This window comes from Athalia rosae, chromosome 1 (assembly GCF_917208135.1).
Source record: "Athalia rosae chromosome 1, iyAthRosa1.1, whole genome shotgun sequence".
NCBI classification, from domain to species: Eukaryota; Metazoa; Arthropoda; class Insecta; order Hymenoptera; family Athaliidae; genus Athalia; species Athalia rosae.
In genome coordinates this window covers 22,973,909-22,986,300 of record NC_064026.1, presented here as the reverse complement: position 1 = coordinate 22,986,300, position 12,392 = coordinate 22,973,909, and the positions used below count along the sequence as shown (strand labels likewise).

The 12,392-nt window shown below is 35.2% G+C and overlaps 4 protein-coding genes and 1 long non-coding RNA gene across 10 annotated transcripts; 2 read left to right on the top strand and 3 right to left on the bottom strand.

Annotated features, from left to right (window-relative positions):
- Positions 1-78: 78 nt before the first annotated feature.
- On the top strand, positions 79-5,849 carry LOC105691367 (choline transporter-like 1). Of its 4 annotated transcripts, none has more exons than XM_048654211.1 (13): positions 79-322; positions 748-893; positions 1,015-1,406; positions 1,487-1,576; positions 1,699-1,838; positions 1,967-2,153; positions 2,284-2,385; positions 2,470-2,611; positions 2,942-3,082; positions 3,176-3,335; positions 3,528-3,749; positions 3,830-3,985; positions 4,222-5,849. In XM_048654211.1, the coding sequence occupies exons 1-12, from the start codon at positions 209-211 to the stop codon at positions 3,983-3,985; spliced, it is 1,992 nt and encodes a 663-aa protein (XP_048510168.1). In that variant the 5' UTR covers positions 79-208; the 3' UTR covers positions 4,222-5,849. The 4 variants fall into 4 exon arrangements, with proteins under 4 accessions (XP_048510168.1, XP_012265202.2, XP_012265201.2 ...); XM_048654955.1 differs by adding an exon at positions 476-676 and having other exon boundaries at positions 200-322; positions 3,830-5,849; XM_012409779.2 differs by having other exon boundaries at positions 2,485-2,611; positions 3,830-5,849.
- LOC125499739 lies at positions 1,374-2,323 on the bottom strand. Its single transcript, XR_007276724.1, has 3 exons — positions 1,960-2,323; positions 1,638-1,782; positions 1,374-1,568 (listed from the first exon to the last, which is right to left on the bottom strand). It is a non-coding gene; the product is annotated as an uncharacterized LOC125499739 (long non-coding RNA).
- Positions 5,781-7,318, bottom strand: LOC105691371 (ribosome biogenesis protein BRX1 homolog). The gene is made up of 4 exons (XM_012409786.3): positions 7,016-7,318; positions 6,665-6,941; positions 6,237-6,592; positions 5,781-6,149 (listed from the first exon to the last, which is right to left on the bottom strand). The coding sequence occupies exons 1-4, from the start codon at positions 7,130-7,132 to the stop codon at positions 5,859-5,861; spliced, it is 1,041 nt and encodes a 346-aa protein (XP_012265209.2). The 5' UTR covers positions 7,133-7,318; the 3' UTR covers positions 5,781-5,858.
- Positions 7,319-7,959: 641 nt separating this feature from the next.
- Positions 7,960-10,103, top strand: LOC105691385 (SAP domain-containing ribonucleoprotein). Its single transcript, XM_012409822.3, has 7 exons — positions 7,960-8,170; positions 8,326-8,422; positions 8,491-8,552; positions 8,732-8,962; positions 9,062-9,190; positions 9,445-9,516; positions 9,627-10,103. The coding sequence occupies exons 1-7, from the start codon at positions 8,120-8,122 to the stop codon at positions 9,723-9,725; spliced, it is 741 nt and encodes a 246-aa protein (XP_012265245.1). The 5' UTR covers positions 7,960-8,119; the 3' UTR covers positions 9,726-10,103.
- On the bottom strand, positions 10,097-12,286 carry LOC105691382 (formylglycine-generating enzyme). Of its 3 annotated transcripts, none has more exons than XM_012409819.3 (5): positions 11,981-12,286; positions 11,257-11,809; positions 10,948-11,122; positions 10,626-10,809; positions 10,097-10,530 (listed from the first exon to the last, which is right to left on the bottom strand). In XM_012409819.3, exons 2-5 carry the CDS (start codon positions 11,798-11,800, stop codon positions 10,375-10,377), a joined length of 1,059 nt encoding a protein of 352 aa, XP_012265242.2. In that variant the 5' UTR covers positions 11,801-11,809; positions 11,981-12,286; the 3' UTR covers positions 10,097-10,374. The 3 variants fall into 3 exon arrangements, with proteins under 3 accessions (XP_012265242.2, XP_012265241.2, XP_012265243.2); XM_012409818.3 differs by having other exon boundaries at positions 12,064-12,283; XM_012409820.3 differs by having other exon boundaries at positions 11,915-12,052.
- Between the last annotated feature and the right edge of the window lie 106 nt (positions 12,287-12,392).

Sequence of the window (12,392 nt, the reverse complement as noted above, 5' to 3'; positions counted from 1 at the left end):
AGCTTATGCCATTGAGAGTCGATAGTCAACCCAAGGATTAGTGTGTTGAACACAGTGGTTGAATAAAAAACACGATTCAACGAACTTACACCGAACTCCAACAAAGGCTCGGCAACCCGCAAGCGCAATCTGACCGACGTAAAAATCAACAAAGCGTCCGAAAACAGAGGGTGAAACATTGAAACACAATTTGAAAGTGAAGTGAAAAATGTCTTGTTGTTCCGGAGAAGATGAAGAAGAACAACGTCCAGAGCCAACACGAGTCCGTGGTTGCACGGATATCTTTTGGCTCTGTCTTTTCATTTTGTTTTGGTTTCTCATGGTACGTAACCTACGCATAAAGATAATCATAACCACGATCATAACAGTATTACGTTTAACAGCACTTAGTAGATATGTGACTTAAGTGCACTAATATAATTATCGTAGCAGTAACGCGAGATCTAATTCATAATTTCAATCTATTTTATGTCAGACAGCCATATTTTATGAGCGTTACAAAGTGGTGTTGCTGAAACTACTTTGCTCTTTTGGATTGTTTTCTATACAATTTGTTGAAAAAAGATTGTCATCAATTACTTCATCCGATTGCCTGGTTTGAATAAATTATATGTGACATAATTTAACAAGGAATATAAAACCAGATTGAACATGTACACAATACAAAAGCAATGAAGTATACTTTCGATAATATCTCTTTGTCTGAAATACGGCATGCCCTGTATGATTATGGATCCCTTTCTATAGATATTGGTAGCAGCATTTGCCATTGTCTACGGTAATCCAGTGGGATTGATAAACGGATATGATAGCTTTGGCAATACATGTGGCGTCAAGAATAATCAAAAGTTTGGCAACATGGAATTATCTGGGCAAGATACCAGTCAGAAACCGTTAGTAATTCATAAATCTCTTAGTAAATCATAAAACACTTTTTTAATTACTCTTGATTGAAATATAAGTCACGCAAAGTTGCGCAGTATACTTCAATTGTATCATGCAAATACATTATAGGTACCTATTTTTCCTGGATGTACAAAATGTGAAGAAGTCATTGAAAATATGTGTTAAAAAATGTCCTGATCGAAAACTGTCCAATATGGCAGATGTTTGTCAGTTTTATAAAGATACCGGATCACAACTTTGTCATGATAAACCAGGAAATGATTTGAGCTTTTGCACTAGCCAAAATATCAAAGATAAGACTGGAGCCTGTCCCGTACTGCCGGTTCATGAGAGTATTATTATATTAAATCGATGTATACCAAAATCCATTGAAGAGGTTGGAAAAAATGTAATTTCCAACTTATATGGGTTGATCAATTCGTGGGATGTAATTGAACAGATCCTTGGAGATCTGTACAAAACTTGGCGGGAAATTGTAGCTTTATCTTTTCTTGCTTTTGGTAATTAATTGATCTTATCTTGCCTCATCAAATAAGCATCCTTATGTTACAACTTATAATATCCTTCATTGCAATTTTAGTCCTGTCATTATTCATGATCGCAATCTTTCATCTGCTGGCAAGCATTGTGAGTTGGATAGTTATGATCCTGGTTACTGTGGCCTGTATTGGTAAGTGATCTGTGATGACTAAAATCATAAAGTGTGCAATATCTTATGCTCAAACTCTTACCTGATGAAATATTTCCGGTTTACTAGAAGAATTTGAGTTCAACCATTTTATTTTATATTAGGTGGTACTGGCCTACTATGGTGGACGTACATTCGAATCAAAACCACATTGGATAAAACAAATCCAAGTGAACTATTAGAAGAATCTGTGCGAAATGAGAAAGCTTTTTTAATTTATGCTATCATAGCAACCATCATCACTGTAAGTGTCAAACTTTTCATTTAGCATTTATGCGAATCGAAGTCAAAATTGAGCATCTGGTTTTTTGTTACTGACGAGTAATTAAATGTTGAATGAGAGTCTTCATGCTGATGATACTCACGTTACAGATTATCCTGTTGTTCCTACTTTGTGCACTGCGTAAACGTATTAGTACTTTGGCTCACTTGTTCAAAGAGAGTGCAAAATGTTTGGCTGAACTTCCAGGCCTATTTTTCCAGCCATTGCTAACATTTTTGGCCTTACTCGTATTTTTTGCTTTCTGGATCACAATTGTTCTCTGTCTTGCTACTGCCAGTAAGTAAAGATTATATCCAGTATTTCGTGACAAGCATGATTGAATCAGCCTAGAATGTTTTTTTTTCTGCTGTCTTTTTTCCATTAGCAATACAAAAAAATTCATAGCACAGAGTAATACAAATTCCAGATGCTCCTGAAACGAAATCCGTACAAATGTTGGAAAACCAAGTAATTGATCCATTAAATTCCACTGCCACTGGAGGAAAGTCATCCATCGATAGGTTTAAAAGTATGTGCTGATTTTGAATCTGAAAAAATAAAACACATGATTTTGTAAGGAATGAGCAATTCTTATAATTAAGCAAATTTTTAGCATTTACTCTTGTAGAATTCGATTCCACTTGGGTAAAATACATGTGGTGGGTTTACATCGTTGGACTAGTTTGGGTGTCCGAATTTATCATTGCTTGTCAAAATATGGTAATCGCTGGGGCTGTCGCTCATTGGTATTTCAGGTATTTATTTTATTATTTGTTATTCTAAAAGAGTAGTTTTTCTACCAGCATTCATTGATTGCCAACTTTCTTCTCACAAGATCATCAACCAGATTCTGAAACTTGTCACAAATTACAAAAAAATATTTTCTATTTGTTTAACTTAAGATAGAAATTTTGTTAGGATCTTGAACCAATACCCATGAATAATCCAAGTCCCAAACTTCCCCAACACTTGTAGCTCACTTGAACTGGTCATCTTCATCCAGATGTAAGACTATTCCCTATAATCCAGATGATTATCCGGAGTACTATTACAACTGCGCAAAAATAGTTCTTTATTGTTTCCAGGGGTAAGAATGCCAGTGCTTCCCCGGTATGTTCATCGATGTGTAAACTGGTCAGTTATCATTTGGGTTCAGTAGCTTGTGGCTCACTGTTAATCACAATCTTCAAAGTACCTCGACTGATTCTTTCTTATCTTTATGCAAAGTAATTCATTCTTACTACAAATGAATTTTGATGTTCCTAAATCCAAAATCCATTACCGAGTTTCATATATCTGTACATACTCATTCTTCACAGGTTCGAAAAAACCAAAGAAACATCTCCATGTGCTCAATGCGGCCTGAAATGTTGCATCTGCTGCTTTTATTGTTTAGAGAAATTTATACGTTATATGAACCACAATGCATACACAGTTGTGGCCATTGAAGGCACACATTTCTGCAATGCTGCTAGGATTGTAAGTTCTAGTAATAACCTTTTAAGTAGTAGAAATTAGGAAATGACATAAGCAAAATGATATGATGTCATGCAGTTTATGTTCCAATAATAGAAGTATAAATTATATAATCTGACCTACGTAATCTCAGAGTTTTCATTTGTCGTCCATATTATACATGTATTAATGATGTAACGAATTTCTTTTTTTCAGGCATTTACGACATTAGTAAGCAATGCGTTACAGATAGCAGTCATAAATGGTGTAGGAGATTTTATTCTCTTTTTGGGTAAATGTTTTGTGACTGCAGCAACAGGTAGTGTTGGATTATTATTCATGAGGCAAGATCCCAGACTGCATTTTTATGCAGCACCCATTTTTGTCGTTTGTGTGTTTGCATTTTTCATCGCGCACTGCGTCATTTCACTTTATGAGGTGAGTTCATTAAATTATAATACCCCCTCTCAACATTGAAAATAATATTTTGGCACTGAAAATATGCTGTACTTTTACAGACTGTAATCGACACATTGTTCTTGTGTATCTGCGAAGACAAAAACTTGAATGGTGAAAACGGTAAATGGCGACAATCTGCTCTCGCCAATATTGGAAGACCTAATAGCAATAGCAATGGTCAACAATCACACGAATTATCTCCAATTAACCAATAAGTCCGTTTTTCAAATTTCTCATTTTTTTTTCTATTTGCAACAATTTTCTTCCACAAAATGAGCTGAGTGCAATAAGGCACTATTCACATTTAGGTCGTTTAACAATTTTATACAATCGTAACAATTATTTTAATTCCCAACGTGATTATAATTTTTTTTAACTGTTATCATAGAGTTTATGGAAAGATTGTTCTCTGAATGAGATATCATTTGCTTATTGTTGTAATTACTTTCAGAATTGGCTTGAAATTGGTCACAGGCTTAAGCATCACAGATTATGATCAAGCAGGTTAGTGGCTAATAATTACTTTGCGGCTTGCTGCATTACCTGCTCGTTGAAATTTTGAGTATTTTAGTCTGAATAAAACTAACTTAGTTGTCAATTTTTTTAGACTAAGATATAATTTAATTTAACTGCTAAGTGCAATCGATAGAATATATATGTTTATATTTACCGATATACAACTACGCACACTTTACCTACTAATAGCCAGTTCACACTCTGGTAATTCGTTGGGTTTATTCTTTTGATTCTGTGCTTCCTTTCGAATATTGAGACTTAGCTATTATGCACAGAAACTACTTTCAATGAAAAAAAGATAATCTGAATTTACTGTTCATACCTGGCATATTCAGAAGAAAAAGTAAGATAATGTATACTCCTATTTATTTAAAAAATTTTAATATTAATAATCTTATAAGTCAATTGGCAATAAGTAATAGAATATAATTACGAACAAAATCAGAAACAATTTGCAGGTAGCATTGGACGTTGAAGTGTGAATTTCTAAAAGTTGTCTGTATATTTTATTATCTTCTCAAGTGCCTCAGTATTTGATTTCACATGTATTCCACGATAGTTAAAGAAACTTATTTCTTATAACTTCGCTTTGTGAAATTGGTGAATGTTATCAAATTGTGATAGTAGAGTTGGAATTGGTGAATGTAATAATTTGTAATTTGCCTCCATTATTATTACTTGTTGATGAAAACATTATTTAATCTTTTCAAAATGGGTGTTTCCATTTCATTCCACAATAATGTGTTACTTTTTGAAGCAATTCTGCTTTGTAGTACAAACGAATGGAAACTATCTTTTGATGCCATCCAGAAAAAAACTCAATAGGTAAATACTTTGTATGTAGTACCATACTTTGAAATGATATTGTAAACGTGAAATTATACGTTTACAGTGGTTGTTATAATTACTGTTATTCAAGTTTATTATACAGAATATTAGATTTGTTCATGAGATCATGGTGATTACAGGACGAAGTTTTAAATACAAATGGTATAATGAACGGAAATAATTGGTCTTTGATATGATTTTGGCTATTAGTGAAAAATTGCACGAAGTTGGATAATGAATTTGATTAAAGAATATAGATTTAGAAACCAATATACCTGTATTTGTGTGAAATTTAATAATTCGCGTTCTGAAATTTTTATGGAAAGATTGTTGTTAGATTTTTTATAGAAGGTGATGGGGATTCACTACTCTTATTTATGCTCTCATCAAAGCACCCTCTGCTGATTTTGTCCTTTGATTAACATGCATGTACAGAAGAATAAATTCATGCATATGTATACAACGAAAAGTTAAAAAGTAGAGAATTGACGCTCCTGAATCAGCTAATCTCTGCCAGGATATCTTGATAATGGAAAATTTATAACAATACTTTTTACACTGATGTATATTTATAATTCATCAAGCGTGGTTTTAATGAACTAAAATGGCTAATATTCACAAAACCTATTTGTAATTTCTAATTGATAATAATTATACACGATAATATTTTGTATTAATGTATTTTATTGCAATATGGAGTGTCGAAGATATCAAATAAATTCATTCAATTCTTGACTTTTTTTGCTACAATTGATTTTTTTTTTTCTTGTTCTGTTTACCCACTAGATGTTTTTTTGGATTCTTTTTTACAAATTTCTGTTTAATCGTTACATTCTCTGTTTTACTTTTTATTTCTGCTTCTTGCTTTTCTAGTTCCTCAAATTTGGCAGCAGTTGTAAGTGGATCACCTTTGAACATCTCATCTAATGGATTCAGAGCATAAGATTCCTCAGGCTTGTTTGCTTCTGCAACTAATTTTTGTTCAATTCTATTCAAATATTTTCCTGCTGCCTTTTTGGTGAGTGATTGTCGATACTGCAACAGGGATATTAATGTGAGATTGGCTCTGAAGTTTCATTCTGAGCTGACTGTAAATTCCGCAAAGACAGAAGTTTTAAACACCTTAGCTGGGGAAATATAATGTGGATTATTCCACAGTGTTGCCCCTCCAAAACTACTGGAAAAGATCTTGACTGGATTAAGAACAAATCTAGGGCCAATTTCAGCCAGTGCCCCATCCTCGGTCAGAATCTGGAAGTTTCTGAACCATATTCGATTGTCCAGAATACTAAATGTGTACACATGGTCAAAGAATGGTTGACTCTTCGGATGTTGATTAGGTACTCCAAATATTTGAGTAAGCAACTCTTTCAGAAGGCTATACTGTGGTTTTCCATTGAAATTTTCATCAAAGGAAAGCAACGGGCGTGACCCTTTCAAACAGTTACCAGTCATTTTTAGTTCTGCCATTGTATAAACTGCAACAAAGATGTGGAATCATCAGCACATACAGTATGCAGCTGTTCATTATAACGGTAATATGAACATACTATTCTCAACAAGAAATTTTGCACAAGGACCAGTTGGCACATTGGATAACCACATATAAAGATCCCTTTTCTTGCGACCCTCGAAAAGAATAGCTTTGTTGCAATTTTTCATTTCACACATTTCATTTACAACTTGTAAATTCTTAGATCTTTCCATTTTACTTTCGGGACGATGATGAGGCATAAGGTGCTTGATATCTTCCATCAGATGCCGGTCCCTATGATTGATTCCTCGTGAGGCGAATACTAGGACTCTTTGTTTGTTTATCCATTTTGTCTATAGCAGATATTTCATTCAATATTCGTGTTCTAAATTTAATCCGTATCTGAAAAAAATGGTTCAAATATAACCTTTTTGGGTGCGGGTTCATCGGAGCTTCGTTTGGCCGGTGGTAACACCTCTTCAACTTGAACTTCTTTAGTTGCTTCGCTTTCCTTACGTATTCGTTTGAGACTTTTCTTCACCATTTTTGTAACAGAATTGAGCACTTGGATTAGAAAAGCACGTAACTAACCATGAGCAGCTACTTTGAAAATAAGTCTATAATGCTTTAAACACGTCTCAACATAAGTCCATGGTCTTAACATACCACCAGTTACCACGTGCTTCTGCGATAACCTGACAAAATAAACCCGAAGCAGCTCGAACCTCCGGAAGCCCGGTGGGGACATCTAACACTCTGTGTGTCGGTGTTCCTGACAATTCATCTCGCGGTTCTTTTTCAAAATACTGTCTTATGCCCTCTCATGGTTGACTGAACATTGGTATGTACATACATACGTACGACATACGTACCCTCACCTTCTGAGATACGGGGGAAATATAGGATTGTTCTAAACATGAAGAGAATAAATGAATGCAGTATTATTCGGCACAGTCACAGTTAAATTCGCAGCGAGTTAGACGGAGTACAACTGGACGATTCGAAATTCGACATACATCAGCAGCGCGCAGAGGCGCGCTGTAACTAGCGATTTTCACTGACTCTGAAACAACGTATCACCACTTTCAATGCGTTTAATTTAGCGGCGTTATACACGTAAATGCGGTTGGGTTCTTTAAATGATTATCTCTTTATTTCTTCAATACAGTTAAATGTACAAGTTACGTGGCGACGTTGACTAAAGAATGGAGTCAATTACTATTCAAAGATGCTCTCTATTACCCATAATTCAAAGCCTGTTTATATTAGCGCTTATGCAGTTGGAAACGCCGATACGCCGAAAAACAGAATCAGTAGATGTCCCCAGCGAGCTTCCGTACTTCCATGGGTAAGAGTTTCCATTCTGGCGACGACTTCACTGCTTTAAATGCCATTGACGGCGAGACGCCACCGCCACTCGCCATTCTAGTTCTTCGCGGTTCGATTGGATTGGGTCGGATCTATATGATAGTTAATTTATTAAATTCTTTCAATTTCAAACCAAATAATTATACTGGAATAATTGTTCAGGATGGCCGATTCTTCATACGAGAAGGGTTTGACCGAGCTATCGAAAATGAAGGTACGTATTTATCAACGTACCTGAGTATCAATACATGAAAAAGATGTTTGCGTGAATTTGACGTTAACCTCAACAGCCATTCAATTCTAGTTTATTTGCTCAAAACTGTACCTTGCTGTACAGCATATCTAATTATGTACAAAAACTTTTTTCAGGTAGCAGATCTTAAGTTGGAGCTCAAGCAGCGAGGCTTGCCCACAACAGGGAATAAAACTGAATTAGTAGAACGGCTCCAACTGGCTATGCATGGGGGTGAGTCCAAAAGTGTACAAAAATCCACAGGACTTGGGAAAATTTACGAAATTCTAAATTGTTTACAGATTCTACTTTATCACTGGATGAAACCACAGATGAAATATTGGATGAAGATGCTGTTTTAGGAGTAAGTAGGTTTCTATTGTACGTTCGTTGTGTGTTGAATATCCCCTGTTAAACTGGGTATACCATGACTCAAAGTACTTGATGCTATATCGCAAGAGATCTAACACTACTTGGTACTGGATCTGAAAAAGATGTGTTTTAAATATTCTATTCTATTTTGTGAATTATCTTTACGACCAGGATGAAGAGATAGAGGAACTATCAAGCAAGCCAGATTCTCAGGAAGCAGTTGAAAAGAGAAAATTATCAACAGATAGTAGTTCAGGAAATTCAAAAAAAATCGTGCTCAATCGTAATCCAATACTTGAAGATATTCAAAGTGAACTGTCTGGCAAAGAAAATAATAATAAATCAGAGTTGGGTGAGCCTGAGAGAAAAGTAATCAAACTTTCTCAACTTGGTGTTAAAGAGGTGAGAACCAACAGTGTCTCTTTTCTGAATGTGCATTAGATCTTTGGAATTAATACAGGATCTTCGATTACTACTTTGTTTTTTTTTTTCTTTAAATAGAGATTAGAAATGAGAGCCAAAAAGTTTGGAGTCGCTTTATCTGAATCAGCTAAAAAAGAAGCAAGATCAGCCAGGTTTAACTCAAACAACGGAAATAACAAGTCAGCAGCATCTATTAACGTTCCAGTGGTGAGTTATGAACGGATTCATGAGTCAAATATTTGATGCTGAGACTTAGTGTATATACGGCTATTTTTCGGCTATATTATTGTAAGCTCGAATCTTCAGGTATAATTTGATTCTAATATATAACTTATGATAACAGTTAATTCAAATAGAAAAATACTAGAGTCCATAAATCTACATTCACAAATGGGCATATAATTTAACAAAACTGGTTGGGGGCATATAATTTAACAAAACTGGTTGGGAATTAATTTCAGCATACAACTTATGAGGTTTTAAAGAAAAGAGCCGACAGATTTGGTGCATCAGTTTCTAGTGTCATGGAAAAGGTACGCATCAGTTAATTACGCGGAATTGCATCTCGCTCGAACTAATCCTTAGTTGTCTTTCAAACCTATCTCCATTGATGGCAATAATTTTATTTATTTATCACTTCCAGGCTGAAATGCAATCAAGAATAGAAAAAAGAAGAGAAAGATTTGGCGAAGTCAAACCAGTCGAAAAACCACCTGTAAAGAAAATTAAAATAGTGAAATGATACTCGATATCATACACCAAATCGATACCATAGGATAGGTTATGACTAGTTTTTAAGAATTTTTCAATAAAACCAACGATTGAGGGTAATGAAAACTTGAATGAAATTGTGAAAATACTTTCATGAATTCAAAGTTCAATTACAATCCAACAAAGATATTAATGTCCAATATCAATTGCCCAATAAAATGATTAATGTAATAATCAAAAATATTGAAGCTCCTAAGAATAGATGGTCTATATAAAAAACCAACTGTAGGTACAATATCGGACTTCGATTGAAATTTATCATGAGATGAAATTGTTCGGAGTGGAATGATGATTATGTCTATGTAATCAGTTGAAGCCAATGCTAATAAAAAAGAGGTGTTATTAGGAATTCATATAAAGTTTATTCCTATTAGCTGTAATCTAGGCAAATCTAAATAACTCACATGAATCTCATAATTTGTTATAGAGAATAATATAATTTTGGTTTAGAGATCATTAGATTACATGATAAACTTGTCATCATAAAGATAGGTATTGAGCTAGCTGATCGTTTCTTTGGAAGACTCACGACTTATCAAAGTTCAGAAGATTCATGTATACTATGATACATCTTGGATTTTCTATATTTATAAAGTATAGAGTAAGTACATTGCACACTGCTATGTCGACATTGCACATCTGAAACCGAGATTGCCAGCGGACGTATCTGGTGTATTTTGGCTACGTGCAGCGCATCTGTATCTGTAGCAGTAACTTTCATGACACAAATATGATCCTCCTTTTTTTACTTTATCTGTTCCACTTGATGGTCCGATCTGTTAAGTGTTATAATTATCAGCATAAACTTGATTTTACAACCAATTATTGGGCAAAATTTGGTAGAGAGCATTGTATGAAATGATACCCCTACCGGATTATTTGTGGGTTGATCACTGTGTTCAGTCGTCCACCAATCTGAAGTCCATTCCCACACATTACCTACCATGTTATAAAGGCCGTAACCATTAGGAGGGTACTGTGTGACTGGTGATGTCCCTTCATACCCATCTTCAGCGCTGTTGTTCGTAGGGAAAATCCCTTGCCAAATATTAGTCCTACAAATGGATTTATCATTATTTCACTTATTCAAGTCCATACTCTTAAGTGATAAATTTTGAATAAAATCTTCATATTAATGTGTACATTTTTTGTCTAGAAGCAGTTGACCTCAAGGCTTGTAGATGTTTTCATACCTGTGTTGATTATTCGGGGTGAGACGGTTACCCCAAGGAAACAAACGTTCTGTAACAAGGCCGCCTCTGCATGCAGTTTCCCATTCTGATTCTGTTGGTAGTCGTTTTCCGGCCCATTTGCAGTACGCTACTGCATCGTGCCACGACACATGAATCACTGGATGATCCATTCTATCTATTGTGATATAATAGCATATTACATTCAATTTGGTTTATCAAACTTCTAAAAATGATTAGTTTGCAACTTGAATCCTTCCTTGAAGATCAATGTGTTTGTAATATGAAGTAATAATTTGATACATTTTCTACCTGTTATGTCAGAATCTGATCCTTCAGGATGATGCCAACTGGCATGTTTCACTGGAAGCCACCAGGGTGCTTGAGCAACTGCCTCATTAATTTTAGATTTTGAGTCCTCACTTAATAAACCTTCGAAGACAAAAGAATCCCCAAACTTCTCGGCCTCAGTTTTGTATTGAGTAGATTTGACAAATTTATCAAAGTTCTCGTTACTAACTTCATATTTATCTATGTAGAAACTATGCAATGTTACATTGCGTCTTGGACCCTCACCATCAGCTACAAATATGTGTCGATTGGTACCAATGGTGAATATACCAGCATTTATCAATACCATTCCATTGTGAACATCGGTTGCTTGATATTCTGTGCCCTTGAGCATACATGCACTACTACCATCGGCTGAACAGTATTCACTTGATAGGTCATGTAGATCATTGATTTTCCTGTTTAAAATCTTGCCACACTGACAATCTTCAGCATTCATGTCAGATCTGGCAAAAGAATGGCAACTAATGATCACGACCATAAGTGTCCAGAGTATCGGGTGCATTTTAAAAAACTGAAAAAGATTTGATTATCATCAACCTTGAATTTATAGAGTGGGTTCAAACCATTAATGAAATATCCGGAATAATTTCAAATTTAAACAATGTATACACTATACTTTGTGATATATTTTAATTCCGCGATCAACTGCGTGTGAGTTTCTGCTGTAAAGTATACCACATACCTCGATATACGATCTTTCAATGCTTCAGACTCTAGCACACTACTAACGATAAGTATAGTTACTCAATGCTAGTAGTTTATTACCTTATCTTGCTATTACGCAGATGAGTGAGGGAAAGGTCTGAATTCGTTGCGTGAGGCCGCCTTCTCGTTCATTCATTTGACTTGAAAACGAATCTGCTCTACATTTTTGCAGTTGTTATCAACAGAGAATCTCTGTTATCAATGGTACTTTACAGTGAATGATTATTGCCGTCACTGCCGTAAGGCAACTACAGTCAACGCTCCAACAAAATTGTGAGCGAAACGTCAAAACAGAAACGGCAAATGACCACACGGATCAGTGCCACACGGTCCTTCACTCTACATGGGCCCCACCAACCCCACCACCCCATCATTCGGAACTCACAATC

Bases quoted from the DNA above. Each gene is read 5' to 3' on its own strand.
- LOC105691367 (XM_048654211.1), top strand. From the start codon at position 209: ATGTCTTGTTGTTCCGGAGAAGATGAAGAAGAACAACGTCCAGAGCCA. The intron at 2,154-2,283 runs GTAAGTAAAGAT...TACAAATTCCAG, and splicing joins TCTCTGTCTTGCTACTGCCA to ATGCTCCTGAAACGAAATCC. The intron at 3,083-3,175 runs GTAATTCATTCT...CATTCTTCACAG, and splicing joins CTTTCTTATCTTTATGCAAA to GTTCGAAAAAACCAAAGAAA.
- LOC105691371 (XM_012409786.3), bottom strand. From the start codon at position 7,132: ATGGTGAAGAAAAGTCTCAAACGAATACGTAAGGAAAGCGAAGCAACT. The intron at 6,942-7,015 runs GTTATATTTGAA...TATCTGCTATAG, and splicing joins ATGAACCCGCACCCAAAAAG to ACAAAATGGATAAACAAACA. The intron at 6,150-6,236 runs GTGTTTAAAACT...TCCCTGTTGCAG, and splicing joins ATTATATTTCCCCAGCTAAG to TATCGACAATCACTCACCAA.
- LOC105691385 (XM_012409822.3), top strand. From the start codon at position 8,120: ATGGCCGATTCTTCATACGAGAAGGGTTTGACCGAGCTATCGAAAATG. The intron at 8,171-8,325 runs GTACGTATTTAT...AACTTTTTTCAG, and splicing joins CCGAGCTATCGAAAATGAAG to GTAGCAGATCTTAAGTTGGA. The intron at 8,553-8,731 runs GTAAGTAGGTTT...CTTTACGACCAG, and splicing joins ATGAAGATGCTGTTTTAGGA to GATGAAGAGATAGAGGAACT.
- LOC105691382 (XM_012409819.3), bottom strand. From the start codon at position 11,800: ATGCACCCGATACTCTGGACACTTATGGTCGTGATCATTAGTTGCCAT. The intron at 11,123-11,256 runs GTAGAAAATGTA...ATATCACAATAG, and splicing joins ATCAGATTCTGACATAACAG to ATAGAATGGATCATCCAGTG. The intron at 10,810-10,947 runs GTATGAAAACAT...ATCCATTTGTAG, and splicing joins ACCCCGAATAATCAACACAG to GACTAATATTTGGCAAGGGA.